This window comes from Portunus trituberculatus, chromosome 9 (assembly GCF_017591435.1).
Source record: "Portunus trituberculatus isolate SZX2019 chromosome 9, ASM1759143v1, whole genome shotgun sequence".
NCBI classification, from domain to species: Eukaryota; Metazoa; Arthropoda; class Malacostraca; order Decapoda; family Portunidae; genus Portunus; species Portunus trituberculatus.
The window spans coordinates 12,568,485-12,585,555 of record NC_059263.1 but is presented as its reverse complement, the minus strand read 5'-3'; the positions used below and the strand labels follow the sequence as shown (position 1 = coordinate 12,585,555).

The window sequence follows — 17,071 nt, the reverse complement described above, 5'->3', positions numbered from 1 at the left end:
TCTCTTACCCGGTCTGGTATCAGCAGTGACACGAGCCATATGTCTGGGGATTCTAGCTCTCAGGTCTCCTCTGCTGGTTCTGTTGGAGGTGTTACCCTTCAGGCAGGCAGTGTAATTTCTCAGGATGAGCTCACTGCTGATGATTCAGCTTCTCAGCAGGGGTCTAAGCCTCCAGTCGCTATAGATCTTTCCCTGTTTTTGGAATCCTGGCAGGAGCAACTCCTTGCTTCTGTTGACAGCCTGGTGTCTTCACGGTTGGGAGAGTTACATAACCCTGTGTCTTCCCTGGCTACTGACCCACCTCTTTCAGCTCTCCCCTCGCCCTCGGACAGAGACCTGATGAAGTTCAGTGTCCTGCCCCCCAAGAGGACAGGGAGAGGGTGGACCAGTGCACTGCTCCTGGCCCCTCCCCCAAGGCCCAGGGTGAGGGCCCAGGCAAGGGTGATGCTCTGTCCCTTCGCCTACCAGGTGGCTTGCCCACGCCTTTTCCACGGGCTGCCACCTATGTCCTTTCGGCCGCTAGGGGCTCAGAGTCAGCCGACCACCCTACATCCTACCAAACCCACTGTCTTATGCCAGAGAGGCGCCAGGACCTCCTCTCCCCTCGAGGTGTGCGTTTCCCCTCTGAGGCTGGTGTCTCCGCTCCTGGAGGCACCCCTCGGACTGCCCGTCTCCGGGGTAGTGACCTTCTCCTCATGGATAGCACTGATAGACAGGTACTCCATGGTTCCCCCCGGCCTTCTTGTTCGGGGTGGCAGGGCCCTGCCTCCTTGTCTCTAGGACCTGCCCCGTCCCTCCACATCCCCGGGGGGCTGGAGGAGGATGAGACCCAGCCCCCATCAGCCTCCATGTACCATCGCATGATGGATTACATCAATTCAGTGTTTGAGGACGCGAAGGGCCAAAGGCTTGAGCAAGAGGGTCCTCTTGCACCCGGAGCTGGTGCACCTGAGTCACAGGGAGGGCCAATTCTCCTCGCTAGGGCTTAACCCCTCCAGTTCTTCAGGGAGCAAGCCAACAATGCTTACCTGAAGGCCAATGACAGGAAGCCGGCTTCTCTTGGTTATCCTTCAGGCAGGTTTGCCAGGATGTACGCAGTATTGGACCAGGAAGGCTCAGGGAAGGCTACTGCCGTTAACCAGGACTTGCACCATGCCTTGAACTCGGGCTCCCGTGAGCCGAGGGTTATCCGTGACCAGCAGGAGGTCGCCAGGATGGAGGGAGTGGTTGGTCGTTCTCTGGACGCACTCAACTACTCTCTTTGGTGCTTAGGTGCCCTTCACCTACTGATGATACTGCATCTCCCCTCACACCTGTTGGATTTAGAGGGACAGCTCTTTAAGGCTGTTCGTATGGCCTTGAATGACATCTGCCGTGATTCTACTTACGTCAATGCCAATCTTCGGGCCTGGAGAAGGGAGTCCTACATTGCCCACCTCAGACTCACCTTCTCTCAGGTGGAGAAGGGCATCCTTAGACGGTCCCCCATCTTTTCTCCTCTCCTCTTTGATGAGGCCAAGCTGCAGGAGGCGTTCCAGTCTTCCAAGAGTAATGCTGCCATGACTCTCCATGAGACTGCTCTCAGGGCCCTGGTTCGTCCACGTCCGGCCACCGGTACTCCCTTGGTGGAGCGCGGTTCTCATTTTCCTGCCCCCTCAGCCTCGAGGCCTCCGGCTGCTCCTCCCCGGCGAGCACAAGTTCGCCCTCGTCTTGGGAATCCTCGGGGTGGATCTTCCGGAACGCTCTCTGCCCGCCCTAGTGGGCAGTCAGAAGGACGGAGGGGTAAGCCCTTTCGGAAATGACAGTCTTTCTCACCATGGGGTGGTGGGGAGCTGTCTGGCCCTTTGCTGGGAGGGTTGGCTCAAGATCGGGGCAGAGGAATGGGTCCTCAGCGTTGTGCGGGAAGGCTACCAGATCCCCTTCTCTTGCCCTCCATCCCTGACCACTCTCTTCGAGGATTGCAGGGGTTATGTCCCAGGGTCACCCAAGGGTCTCGCCCTCGAGATGGAGCTCCAGCGTCTCTGGACAAAAGGGGCTATAGAGGAAGCGCCTCCCTCCCCAGGTTTCTACAGCCATGTGTTTGTCATTCCAAAGACCACAGGCGGGTTCATTGACCTCTCCCTCCTCAACAAGTACGTCGTCACCTCCAAATTCAGGATGGAGACTGTCTGGACGGTAATGTCGGCCATCCGACAGGACGACTGGATGGTGTCACTGGACCTTCAGGACGCATATCTTCAGGTGCCCATTCATCCCCATAGCTGTCAGTTCCTGCACTTTGTGTGGGAGGGGTACCACTTTCAGTTTCGAGTCCTCTGCTTCGGTCTCTCCACTGCTCCGCAGGTTTTCACTCGTCTGATGGCTCCTGTCTCAGCGGAGTTCCATCGTCGGGGCTTCCGCATCCTTCGCTACCTCGACAACTGGTTGGTACTGGCCTCTTCAGCGGTAGAAGCTTGACACGCCACAGCTTGTCTGCTCAGGCTCTGCTCGGACCTGGGCATCCGAGTAAATTGGGAGAAGTCATTCCTGACCCCTGCACAGGAGAAGACCTTCCTCGGGATGGTGATTCGCTCCCCTCTTTTGAGGGTTTTCCCGACCCAGGGGAGGATTCGAGGCCTCTGGGATTTACTCCGCTCCTTCCTCAGTTGCCCATCCCTCCCAGCGGAGCACTGGTTGAGACTTCTGGGGCACATGTCTTCCCTCATACATCTAGTGCCAGGATCCAGGAGGCAGACGCATCTCCTGCAGATCCAACTGAACTAGCAATGGGACAGGTGGTCGATGCTAGACGACCATCCGGTCAGCTGGGACAGTGCTTCACGTCAGGACCTGGAATGATGGCTGGAGGACGAGAACTTAGAGCAGGGTCAGCCTCTTCAGGTTGCCATTCCGGACCACCTTCTCTACACGGATGCCTCTACAGTCGGCTGGGGTGCGTCGCTCCTCCAGGCTTCTGTGAGTGGCCTGTGGAACATCCAGGAACAGACGCTCCACGTGAACGTCTTAGAACTCCGTGCAATCCGCCTCGGCCTCCAGCACTTCATGGAGGTGGTGAGGGGCTCAGTTGTCGCTGTCTTCTCGGACAACACCACGGCCCTCGCCACCTGCACAGGAGGGGGTACTCACTCTATACTTCTCAACCTCGAGGCACGCCAGGTCCTCGACTGGGCAGAAGCGCATGCAGTGTCGATCTTGCCCCAGTTTGTGAGGGGCTTAGTCAATGTGGTGGCCGACTGCCTCAGCCGCCGACACCAATCCCTGTCCACAGAGTGGACCTTACATATGGATGTTTGTCACCTGCTGTGGCGGGTCTGGGGCTACCGACAGTCGACCTGTTCGCCACTGCCCTCACCACCGGATTCGAACTATGTCCCCCTTTCAGGATCCGGCGGCCATCGCCACAGACGCCTTCCTCTACAATTGGCACAACCAGGATCTGTACGCCTTTCCACCCTTTCCCCTCATCAGGAGAGTTCTCAACAAGCTCCGGGCTTCCCGGAACACCCGTCTCATCCTCATAGCCCCTTACTGGCCTCAGAAGGAATGGTTTCCAGATCTGTTGGCGGCATCGGTGGAGCCTCCCCGCCGCCTCCCTCTTTGCAAAAATCTATTGAGACAGCCACACATCCACAAGTTCCACATCGGCCTCCCCGGGCTTCAGCTGACAGGGTGGAGACTATCCAGCGCTTTCTGAGGAACAGGGGTTTCTCCTCTAAGGTGGCCCAGTTCTTATCTCAGGACAAGAGGCCTTCCTCTGCTTCCAACTATCAGCACAAGTGGAAGGTGTACAGGAAGTGGTGCAAAGATCAAGGCCACACTGTCTCCAATCCCACGGTCCAAAAGGTCGCAGATTTTCTCGTTCACCTGCGCCAGGATTGCAATCTCTCTACCTCTGCCATTAGGGTTATAAGGCCATGCTGAATGGAGTCTTTGCAATCAGGGGTGTGGACCTCAACAATGACCGGGTGTTGAGTGCTATTGTCAAGGCGTGGTCTTCTCAACCCCGCAGACCTACTAGGAATCTTAGTCCTTCCTGGAACCTGGATGTAGTTCTTCGCTACCTGTCCAAGGCCCCTTTCGAGCCCCTTCGGCTCTCGTCCTCCAGGGACCTGACCAGGAAGACTCTTTCTCTCCTGGCATTAGCTACAGCGCAGAGGATAAGGGAGATCCAGGCCCTCTCCTCCCGGACTAGCTGGCAAGGACAGGATCTTATGGTCTGCTATCTCCCTGAGTTCATTGCTAAGACGGATACGGGAGTTCACAGCACACCCCGGGAATTCCGTATTAAGAGCCTTACTTTCATTCTCTGTTCCATGGATGAGGAGCGCTTTTTGTGCCCTGTTCGGGCTCTCTGCCACAGCTTACACCAGACTGCTTCAGAGACAAGGCCCAGGAATCTGTTTGTTGCAGTTAAACGCCCTTCTCGACCTATGTCGAAAGCGGCCATCTCGTACTTCCTCAGGGATACCATCAAGTCTGCCCATGAGGCTATTTCTGACTCTGTCTGCCTCGAGGTCAATGCCTGTGCCCATGACATCCGTGGCATTGCTGCCTCCTTGCTCCTCTGGGAAAACTGCTCGGTTCCGACCATCCTGAAGGCAGCACGCTGGAGGACTCACTCGGTCTTTGCCGACCATTATCTCCGCGATATAGTGCGGAAGGAAGGCGACGTTTTTACCCTGGGTCCAGTTGTTGCAGCCGGTCACATTGTGGGCTGACAACTACCACAAGGTCCTGCTTGCTCTGGGGTAACGCTTCGGCTCCCTCAGGTGAACACCCCAGTGCTCACTTACACTGCTCGTCTTAGTTGATTGGGTCAGTAGCGGGTTCTCTCCTCTGCGTCAGGGTATTGAGCACGCTCCTGGAACACTCATCCCCTGACCCCTAAGGCCTGCTCCCTTTTAGACACACGGGTTAGGAGGACCTCCCAAACCCTCAGCTGAGCCCGCTGGCACCCCTATGCTGCCCGGCCTCAGCCAAGAGGTTAGTGTCTACATATGGACAGTTTGTTTTCACCCTCTACGCCTGGCACTTTCTTCTGACTCCTGCCTCCTTCAATGTTGGAGTCTGCTATATTTTGTATGAAAAACAGGTGTCTGTGACAGAAATCTAATTTTTAATACTAAAATTGATTTCTTCACTTACCTGTTTTTCATACAAAATATAGCAGTTCCACTGCTTTACATATCTTTTCGCTGAGAAACCACCCGCTTTAGCGCTACGCTTGGCGGCGCGGCGCTCATTGCTGCTGCCAGCACACTGCGTGGGCAACTGTCAGTTATTTCTCAAGGGAGAGAACCTGACTGGGGGAGGAAGGGAGGGCAGTGAAGTTTTGTATGAAAAACAGGTAAGTGAAGAAATCAATTTTAGTATTAAAAATTAGAGTTCTCATCACCATTTGGTACTGTTCATATTCCCAAGCACTGGTTCTGGATGGTATGTATACTGTTATAATATTAATGTCCCTCTTGCCATCTGTTATAAGCATACTTATCACTTCCTCATTTCTCTTACTATAGTTCACCTCCTTCATTATCAGATCTTCCTTAGTAAGAACCATTATACCACCACCACCTTTATTTTTTCTATCATTTCTCCATACTTTGTAGTGTTTTACAACAAACCAGTCTAGCTTTATTTCGGGCCTTAGCTTTGTTTCCACTACACACATTATGTCCGGTTCGTTATTTCTTAGGTAATCCATACATTCTAACCTCTTAGACAGAAATCCATCTATGTTCGTGCAAGTCACTTTTATTCCATTCCTAGTCTCATTCTTCCATGTAATGCCTATTCCGTCTGTTTTATCCACCACTTCTTTAGCCTCCCATTTCTCATCCTCCAAAAAAACTTGATCTTTTCCTTCTCTGTTCTTTCGTCATTTCTCTCTTTCACTTCAGATACTAGCTCCTTCATTTTCATTCTCTCATCTTGTGACATATTTCTTCTTATGTAAATTGTTTTGGTTTCCTCAGAGTCCTTAAGTTTCCAAGCTCCTGTGTGTGTGTGTGTGTGTGTGTGTGTGTGTGTGTGTGTGTGTATATTGCTGCGACCCTCCTTCAGTTTCTTCTTCAGGGAGGGGATGCCTCACAATCTTCTCGGGATTCAGGGCGTGTGTGTCGGGGGAGAAGGACTTTACCTGGGTGGCGTGGCGTGGCTGGGGTGGAGAGGCGGGCAGATCGCTCTCTCAGGCCTGGCTGTCTGCTGCTATAGCACCCACTCTCACTCAGCTCAGTCACACAGACTGGGGAGGAGGAAACACTTCTTCCTTATTTCTCTATATTACAGCAATTATACACGAGTCACTGGGAACAGGTGGCGGCAGCACACAGGACCGGGCAGGGGGCGGCAACAAAGTACGGGTAACACTTTGTTAGTTCGTCAGGCACTTCACTTTCTCTCTGTCTCTCGTTCACTCTCTGACTGCTCCCCAGAGTACGACTTGTTCCCTCGAGGTCTCTCGCTACACTCCTTTCCTCTGTCCTCGTCAGTGCCACACAGTGCCCCACAAACCACGCCTCCTGTGCCGTCGCACCTGCCAGGCAATGTCCTTACGAGTCTATTTCAGCTTATTAGGTAACGCTATCTACCTTAACCGCTAATTACCAATATATCCCAGATAATGCTGGCTACAAGCAATTCACACATGCATGCATTTATTTACACGGTACCGTATGACAATTATCCCAGGGCTGTCCAGTGCCCTCACCCATATCACACACACACACACACACACACACACACACACACACACACACACACACACACACACACACACACACACACACCCACACACAGACACATTTCGCCTGGTAGCTCAGTAGTTAGAGCGCTGGCTTCACAAGCCAGAGGACCGGGGTTCGATTCCCCGGCCGGGTGGAGATATTTGGGTGTGTCTCCTTTCACATGTAGCCCCTGTTCACCTAGCAGTGAGTAGGTACGGGATGTAAATCGAGGAGTTGTGACCTTGTTGTTCCGGTGTGTGGTGTGTGCCTGGTCTCAGGCCTATCCGAAGATCGGAAATAATGAGCTCTGAGCTCGTTCCGGAGGGTAACGTCTGGCTGTCTCGTCAGAGACTGCAGCAGATCAAACAGTGAAACACACACACACACTCTTATCTCCCCGTGACCTCCTGGGTCACATCTCCTCCGTCATGGAGGCCTAGCTCAGCGTCCCTTCCATTAAGGTCTGACAGTTTCATAAACACGAGCAACCAACACCTCGCTCACCCTTTAGCTAAAGTCTACACATATGTACTCATATGTACTACCCATATGTACTCTCTTATGACGCTGCTCCACACTCACACAGGCACACGTACATATCTGGGAGGCTGCTGCAATACACCTTTGCAACAATATATATATATATATATATATATATATATATATATATATATATATATAATATATATACAGTGGAGACTCAATACTGAAACTTAATTCGTTTGAAATGGCTGTTTGAGTAGCAAAAAGTTAATCTATCGATACCTATAAATCAGGTATATCGTTCTAATCTTAGCAAAACCTCAACTTTGTAAAACTTTCAGTGTAATTTTCATCATTTGATTTGTACATACTGTAAGTGAAGACTGGTGATGGATAACATAGAAGAGGAAGGAGAAGGGTGGGGAGGAGGAGGGAGGTTGTCGGAGGATGAGTCACCAACCATAAAAACGTCTTTGTAACTTTTCTCCTTGTGATTCCTGTGAACCCACTAGTGGAGGGCTATTGCTCACTAACACTTGCACTTTCACCAGATTTCTTATTTTCATCACTAATAAGCCTCTTTGGTGCCATCGTAATTTTCTAAATGAAAAACTACCAGCTGAATGCAGAAGAATGTTGTTTTTCTCAAGATTGCGGCAGAACTAGAGGTGCGCACCAGCATCTGGTATACTGAATTGCCTGTATTACTAGTAATGCAGTATCAGGATGGGATAGTGATGGTTGCGAGAAGGGAGATGACAGAGTTTGTATACGACCAAATGTGCAGCTGTTTGATTACCAGATATCTTCACCACTAGTAAGCCTTTGGTGTTATTTATAAATGAAAAACTACAGACAGAATGCACAAGAATATTATTCTGATGACTGTGGCAGCACAACTGGTGGAGAGAGGGGAGGGAGAGGCCAGGGAGTCTTTGTTTATGTTTGACGATCAGGTATTTTTTTTAGTACAGTATTAAATCAAACTTTTGTGTTCGAGTATTGAAAAGTTCAACTATTTAGGCATTCAAATATTGAATCTCCACTCTATTGTGGAACAGTACTGTATATATTAGTTCCTTATGCTGGCAAGGATATGCATGATATTAACACAAGACATCTGAATATGTGATGAATGTCAACTCAAATTATCCTTTCCTCAGGTCACAAGCTGAGAGCCCCATCTACTGGCATTCTTTGAAAAATATTAGAAAATTGGAGAAGCTTACTCATTTAACATTGTGCAACATTCCAGTGACCAATGGCAGCTTCCTACATGAGGTGAGCAACATTGGTGATAATTGCTTTGTTACTCCTTGTTTTTAGGTTTCACCATTATTATTAATTTTCATTATTATGTTTATTAGTTTTGTATATTCTTTTTATTAATTTACTTTTTCACAGAAATTTTTTGGTAGAACTTTAAAAATAGAATAACTGGAAAACTTTCTGACTTGTGGCATTCATTCCAGTAAATCAATGAATGTATTTTATTGCAATATTTCCTTTAATTATGTTGTTATGTGTAGTGTTTCCTCCCATCTTGATACTTTGCTCAGTAATGAAATGAATGTAAGATAGTTTTCTTACAGCAGTGTTAATCATTGTTGTCACCGTAAATAAAAGCAGTTTGTTAAAATGTTATGTTTAGAGTTTTTTCCTCCATCTTTTTGTTCCAAGCAAAGGTACAGAGAGGTTCCATTATACTAGTATCCATTATACAAGAAACCACATTATGTATAGACTAGGGGACAAGTTTTTAAAGCTCAGAAATCTAATTATGAGCTTCAGTTCAAGGTGAGTAAATTTTGCAATTTAAGATATGTACCTTCTTGCATCCTTTTTGTAACACATGCAGGCAGGTATATGCAGTATTTACCTAGTTGTATTTACCTAGTTCAATTGTACAGGGTTTGAGCGGGGCTCATAGTGTCCTGTCTCCATATTTCCATTTATCTAATTTTTCTTTAAAGTTATGCACACTATGTGCTGCAACAATTCCATTATCCAATGCATTCTGTGTGGAAAACTGTATTTTCCAACATCCTTCACACACTGCCTCATCCTGATCTTTTCATGTCCTCTTGTCCTTTCATCCTCTTCCACCAACAGCACCAGGTCTTCTTTGTCTATCTTTTCAATATCATTTACCATCTTATACATTGTTATTAGGTCCCCGCGTTCTCTTCTATCTTGTAAGGTTGGCAGTCCCATTTCCTTGAGTCGTTCTTCATATGTGAGGTCCTTTAATTCCGGCACCATCTTTGTAGCAATCTTCTGTATCCTTTCCAGTTTTCTTATATCTTTTTTAGAACTCGGCGACCATACCACTGCTGCATATTCCCAGCCTTGGGCGTATCATGCTTGTGATGATTTTTTTCATCATATCTTTATCCATGTGATGAAATGCCACTCTTATATTAGTCAACATCCTATATATAGATAGTCCAAATATCTTATTTATGTGTTTATCAGGGCTGAGATTTTCTTGTATGATCATTCCAAGATCTTTTCCTCTTTAATCTTCATTATTTGCTCCTCTCCCATCAGATACAGTAAAAAGTCCTTAAATCCGGAATCTTATAATTCGGAAATCCTTATAATCTGGAAAATTTGAAAGGCTGAGTTAAATATGTAAAAAGTAAGAAATAATACTAATAAATATATGATAATGATAGCCGAAACCGAACATGTCATCACCGACATTGAGTTTAACACAAACTCGTAAGAGAATAATATTTGGAGGTATTATAAGTGGTGTTTTATGTTTCTGTAGGTGATGTGTGTGTGTGTGTGTGTGTGTGTGTGCGTGTGTATTTACGTATTTGTATTTACCTATTTGTGTATTACAGGGCCCGAGCTAAGCTCTCTGTGTCCTGTCTCCTTGTCCATTCCTGTCATATCTCTCTTTCATCTGATTGACACACACCGTGTCAACGACATGACTGCTCAGTTTATTCCACTTATCAATGCTACGATGCGGGAAACTGTATTTTCTCACATCATTTAGACAGATGTTCTTTATTAGCTTTTTTCCATGTCCTCGGAGATAATTACTTGTGGTCACCTTTATCAACTCTCTATCCAGTATGTCAATCTTGTTCACCAATTTATACATAGTTATCATGTCTCCTCTTGTTCTTCTCTCTTCTAATGTGTGTGTGTGTGTGTGTTGCGGAGTCCTGTTATCTGCGTGGGTGGTCCAGCTGGTGTACACTTGACGTCGGTGACGTGATTGGCTGGCGTATGATGTTGGAGGCCTTCCTTACTTTTTGTTTCCCTTTATCAGACATCAGTAAATGTTTTATGTTATGAAATGTGTGTTGTATTATACAGTAATACTCCGTTTAACGAACAGGATAGGGGGTGTCAAAGCTGTTCGTAGAGCGAAAATTCACTAAGCGGATGAAATTTTCCCATAGGAAATAATGGAAATAGGGGGGGGATGCATTCTGGACTGGTCCCCAACATACCACATGGGTTAAAAAAAAAAATATATATTTATGTTTGGCAGCACATTGGGCCACCGGTGTACCACTACTTTTATGATGTCATATGAGTCATTGGAAGTTAGAGAAGCTACGTACAAATTCTTTCACATTTTCGCCTTTATGCTCACAAAAGAACATTTCTATTAGCTTTTTACAAACCTTTCCCTCAAGAAAGGATTGTTTTGTAATGCATAAAGTGAAATCTTACATGGAATACCAAAAAATAAAGCAGAAATGAGATGAGCCACAGATGAAACGAGAGACTCACGGCGACTCGGCCGCTTCTTCTTCTTCTTGTGACCGTTTTAGCCTGCGTGTTGTCTTTCCCCATGATATTTGTTTCCACTCCTCTATTGCCTGTTATAATGGATATATCTTAGGATTCATATATGTTCATGCCATGAGGATAACCTCGACTCCGTGGCACTGAGCAATAGTGAATTATTAATTAAATACCGCAGTGTTTCACTAGTAATTCACTATCACTCAGTGCCACGGAGTCGAGGTTATCCTCGTGTGGCATGAGCGTATATGAATACTAAGATATGATATCCATTATAGCAGGCAATAGAGGAGTGAAAACATAAACAACATGATGAAAGTAACACACAAGCAAAAGAGTCACAAGAAGAAGAAGAAGCGGCCGAGTGGCGGCGAGTCTCCCGCTTCTCGTCTGTGGCTCATCTCATCTCTGCTTTATTTTTTTGTATTCCATGTAAGATTTCACTTTATGCATTACAAAACAATCCTTTCTTCGGGGCAAGGTTCGTAAAAAGCTAATAGAAATGTTGTTTTGTGAACATAAACGCATTATATAAGACAGTAAGTAACACCACCTGGAGAGGTGGTGTTCCCCGCAACCTCAGAGCAACCTGATAGCAACCTTGTCACCGTCCCTTCACGCGTTCATGGATGCCATTTCGCTGCAAGAGGTTGCTCTGACGTTGTTAATCTTGGATCCAGCTCCAGGAGCGCTAGAGACAGAGGCGGGGAGCCAGGCAATCACAGCGAAACTACCGCGTTCGGTCCCTCACTCAGCAAATTCAAACCCAGAAAATTTGCTAAAGCAGATGTGGTTGTATGTTATGCGGATTTTTTGTCTAACTTTATATAGTACGTTAAACCGGAAATTTGTTAAACAAACGTTCGTTAAACGGAGTATTACTGTATTTGAAATTATTTTATAGTGTGACATAAGTATTGTGGACTGTATACATATTATGTGAGGTACAGTACAGTTCAATCACTCAAACTTCTCAGTATATGTGGATGGTGGAATAGCCTACGTAAAATAGTGAAATCACCCACACAAATACAAGTTGACAAGTAGGAAAAGAGCAATAATCACATATGGGCTGCCATAATGGCTGGAAAGGCCCATGCCACTTCCCCCATAGTCTAGCAAATCTTCAAGAAAAAAAAAAAAAGCCTACATAAATCTTGTGTGGTGTGGTGAGGAAGTACACAGTGGACTGGTGGTAGTAGCAATCCCTGTAAAATGTTATGACAGTACTACAAAGAGATATAGCAAGTTGGGGTTAGTTTAGCGGGATTTACATAGTACCCTCAAGATTTTAATCTTACTTTCAGCCTTACTATCTTACAATCCGGAAAATCCTAGAATCTGGAATGCCTGAAACCCCATGACTTCCAGATTTCAGGACTTTTACTGTAGTTCTATACTGGTCTTCTCTTACTCTTTTCTAGTTCCATTATGTGACATTTCTTGGCATTAAACTCCAATTTCCACTTCTCGCTCCATTCATAGATCTTATTTAAATCTTCCTTTAGCAGTATACAGTCCTCTCTGGTTTTGATAAGTTTTAGCAACTTTGCATCATCAGCGAATAAATTCATATAGCTGTTTATCCCAATGTGAATGTCATTTACATAAACTTGAAACATAATGGGGGGCTAACACTGACCCTTGTGGCACCCCACTAGTTACTTTACTCCAAGATGAGTATGTAGCTCTGATCAGTTCTCATTTATCTATCCTTCAAATAATCTCTTGTCCATTCGAGCAAGGTTCCACGCAGCCTTGCTATGTTCTCTAGTTTCCAAAGAAGTCTTCCGTGAGGGACTTTATCAAATGCCTTTTTAATGTCCAGGTATACTGTGTCTACCCATCCATCTTTGTTTTCAAGTCCTGCAATAACCCTGGAGTAGAAGCTTAATAAGTTTGATACACATGACTGCCCTGTCCTGAACCCAAATTGTCTGTTCGATATGACTTACTCCTCTTCTAGAAATTTAACTCATTTTTCTTTGATAAGTATTTCACATAACTTCCCTACAACACTTGTAAGTGACACTGGTCTGTAGTTTAGTGGTTCAGTTGCCTTTCCTCCTTTAAATATTGGTACTACATTGGCTCTCTTCCACTCTAGTGGAACTTTCCCTTCATTTATTGAACTTTTAATTATTTCCCAAATTGGCTCCAGTAATTGCTCTTTACATTCTTTTAACACCCAGCCTGATACACCATCTGTCCCCATTGCTTTCCTGACTTCCTACTTGTCCAGTAACCTTCCAATATCCTCTTTATGAACTGCAATCTCCTGTAATCCTAGGCAATTCAATGTCCTATTAGGTTCTGTGAAGTCATCTTTTTCAGGGAATACCATTTTGAAGCTCTCATTCATTATTTCACACATTTCTTTCTCTGTTTGGTATGTCTTTCCTTTAATTATTTTTTCAATTGTTTCCTTATTCTTTGTTTTGCCGATTATAAACTTGTAGAAAGGTTTGGTTCATCCTTGCTTTTATCCACTATATCCTTCTCAAACTTTCTTTCTTCCTCTCTCCTTACTCTAATATATTCATTTTTAGTATCTTTGTGCTGCTGACTATTATAGTCATTTCCCTGCTTTAAAAGTTTCTTCCACGATTTATCCTTTGCCTTTTTTGCTTGTAAGCATCTAGCATTGTACCATGAATGTATTGTTTTCTGAACTCTCTAAAAAAGAACAAACTCTTTTACTCCTTCACTGTATTCTTGTAAGAATGTCATATTTCTCTTGTACAGTCTTCCTGCACATAATATTAGTCCACTCAATATCAGCAAAGTAACTCCTTAGTTTTTTCAAAATCTGCTCTTGCATAATTTAATCTCTCTCCTTTATAGTCCTCTCTGTATCTTATCTCATCTTCCTCCTACATTTGCATCTCTAATGTCACATGATCACTTTTCCCCATTGGACTAGAGGAAGATCATGTGTCACAAATATAATAAGCCTCTACACAATAGTGGTTGACATAATGCAAGAAAGGAATGGCTGGGTGGAATATATATATATATATATATATATATATATGCATATATGTTTTCAAGTCTTGCAATAAGTCCCAAGTAGAAGCTTAATAAGTTTGATACACATGACTGCCCTGTCCTGAACCCAAATTGTCTTCAATATGACTTGCTCCTCTTCTAGAAATTTAAGCCATTTTTCTTTGATAATTATTTCACATAACTTCCCTGTGACACTTGTAAGTGACACTGGTCTGTAGTTTAGTGGTTCAGTTGCCTTTCCTCCTTTAAGTATCGGTATTACGTTGGCTCTCTTCCACTCTAATGGAACTTTCCCTTCATTTATTGAACTTGTAATTATTTCCCAAATTTGATCCAGTAGTTGCTCTTTACATTCTTTTAACACCCAGTCTGATACACCATCTGGCCCAATTGCTTTTCTGACTTCCAGCTTATCCAATAATCTTCCACACAGATAACAGTAGATCTGAATTTGACACGAAAATCGCCGCGCTGCAGTAACGTACTCAAAGCCGGAGAACGGACCTTAAATTTCAAACCTCGAAATCTCAGCTCCTAGCCAACATGAATCTATGAAAATCACTGTGAAGCAAGGTAACTGTGTTTAATTCAAGGCCTGAAAGCGATATCTATATCCATACAACCGTGTCATTGTACCGTTCAGTTATACGAGTCAAACACGAAAATTTATATAGTATCCTACCAGGTGGATGTTTAAATACAACTTTAATCTTACAGCTGTATTTCAAACACAAAATGCAAATTTTGTATCACTTATAAATTACTTTACATGATTTTGGCTGTCCACTTGCTCATATCTTCACACCTGTGAGTTTATGCCTCTTGTCATCACTCTGTGACCATGTGTTACCTCCTGTGGCGACACCAGGTTTGCGCTTGGCGTGGATATCACTGTTGGTGTCTTACTATCTTACCCCTTATATATGTCACAGATGTTGCACTAGCGTACTCTATATAACTTCATTAACAAAAATGCAACTTTTCTTTTTTTTTTTTTTAGGAAGACTACAGAGCGCGTAGGCAGGCTTTAATTTTTTTACATCATTAGTGCGAAGAAATATATCGCAGTAGTCACTATCAGTCACTGCCTAGGCATTGTTTCCTACCATTCTAGTCACATCATTCATCGGATTGTTGCAGTCACATTAGTAATCAGGTGAGTTTAACACTTAATAGCACTCCACAGTACATTTCCATGTCACAGTGATGTCAATAACATGTCACTGTTCTTCACCAGTGTCACTATCTTTTCCCAAACTGACTATCTATATGGCACCAGATGTCATAACTGCAGTCACTGCCACCAGCTGCACGTGTCTCGGATTACGTCCCAGTTACAGCCTCTCACTCTGCCATTTTGTGTGACCTCTCATTATATTTCACTGAAGTGTTTCACATTGTACGCCTCAAGTGACCACTATTACTTCTTCTCCACTGTACCACTGACTTAACTCCGCATACAACACTCAGCGTCACCCTACACACATCACGGTTGGATACACCACTCTCAATGTTAAATATGTGTGCATTACACCACTCACAATGTTCACTCCTTATTCACCTCACTGTACTTCATTACTCACTGCACAGTGACATCACTAGCGACTGCATCACATACGCGCATAATAACATTTTCATGTGAGCCTCGACACACGCTCTTCACACTTTCACTGTAAATCCATTGTTGGACAAAACTCTTTCAACAGCATTCACATTTCACTGTTTCATTGTCTCCACAGATATGTCAAAATGCCTGAACATGCACGTAAGAATTATAACCCCTCACTCTTGGCTGCAATGGTATTCTTAGCTCGCTTGAGATTTTAAATGACTCATTCGCAGTAGACATGGGTGTATACAACTTGCCACAAATATGTACATAATGATAATAATAATAATAATAATAATAATAATAATAATAATGTTTCCTCCAGGTAGAGGTCAGCCGAGCCCTTAATCTGATGTACCTCACAGCCTCCACAAATGCACATGCCTTCCCACTGCTGCGGTATTTAGTAATGATTAGTATTTCCTTAAAAAAAGGCACCTTATACTGTATAAAACTTTACAAAATTATAACTTTAACAGTCAGGTGCCGCGTACTACCAGTCGACCTCTTTGGGTACATGACTGCAATGGTGGTGCGGCTCTGCAGTCCCGTGTCAAATCCAGATCTACTGTTATCTGTGTCTTCCAATATCCTCTTCGTGCACTGTGATCTCCCGTAATCCTTGGCAATCCCATGTTTTATTAGGTTCTTTGAAATCATCTTAATCATCTTCTGCAGTGAATACCGTTTTGAAGCTTTCCTTAATTATTTCACATGTTTCCTTCTCTGTTTAGTAATGTGTGTGTGTGTATGTATTTACCTAGTTGTAGTTTTACAGGGCCTGGGCTTTATGCTCGTGTGACCCCGTCTCCATATCTACACTTATCCAATCTTACTTTAAAAGTATGCACACTCGTTGCAGACACTACTTCTTCATTTAAACTGTTCCATGTCTCAATACATCTTTTTGTGGGAAACTATATTTTTTAACATTTCTCAGACATCTTCCTTTTCTCAGCTTTTTACTATGCGATCTTGTGTTTCGAATGTCATATTCTTCTCTCAGGATCAGTTTCTCATTATCCATTTTGTCCATTCCGTTGATCAATTTATAAACTTTTATCAGATCTTCTCCCTCCCTTCTTTGTTCCAGGGTTGGTAGATCCATAACTTTTAGTCTCTCCTCATATGTCATACCTTCAAATTCGGGAACTATTCTTGTAGCCATTTTTTGTAGTCTCTCCAACTTCCTTATGTGTTTCTTTTTATGAGGGGTCCACACTACTCCTGCATATTCCAATCTGGGTCTTATTATAGTACTTATCAATTTCTTCATCATTTCTTTGTCCATGTAGTGAAATGCTACTCCAATACTCCTTAGCAAATTATATGTTTCTCTAAAAATTTTATCAATATGGCTTACCGGTTGATTGTTTTCTTCCATCGTCACTCCTAAGTCCTTTTCCTTTTTTACTTTCTCTAGTTCTACTCCATCTCCCATCTTATAGATTCCCACACGTCGTCTTTCACT

The 17,071-nt window shown here is 44.5% G+C and overlaps 1 protein-coding gene across 1 annotated transcript in view; it reads left to right on the top strand.

Moving 5' to 3' along the window:
• LOC123501421 overlaps positions 1-17,071 on the top strand; it is a 139,388-nt gene that overhangs the window by 106,420 nt on the left and 15,897 nt on the right. Inside the window, exon 8 of the mRNA XM_045250246.1 lies at positions 8,372-8,489. Within this exon, the coding sequence (XP_045106181.1) occupies positions 8,372-8,489 (118 nt within the window). The remainder of the gene's footprint in view (positions 1-8,371; positions 8,490-17,071) is intronic.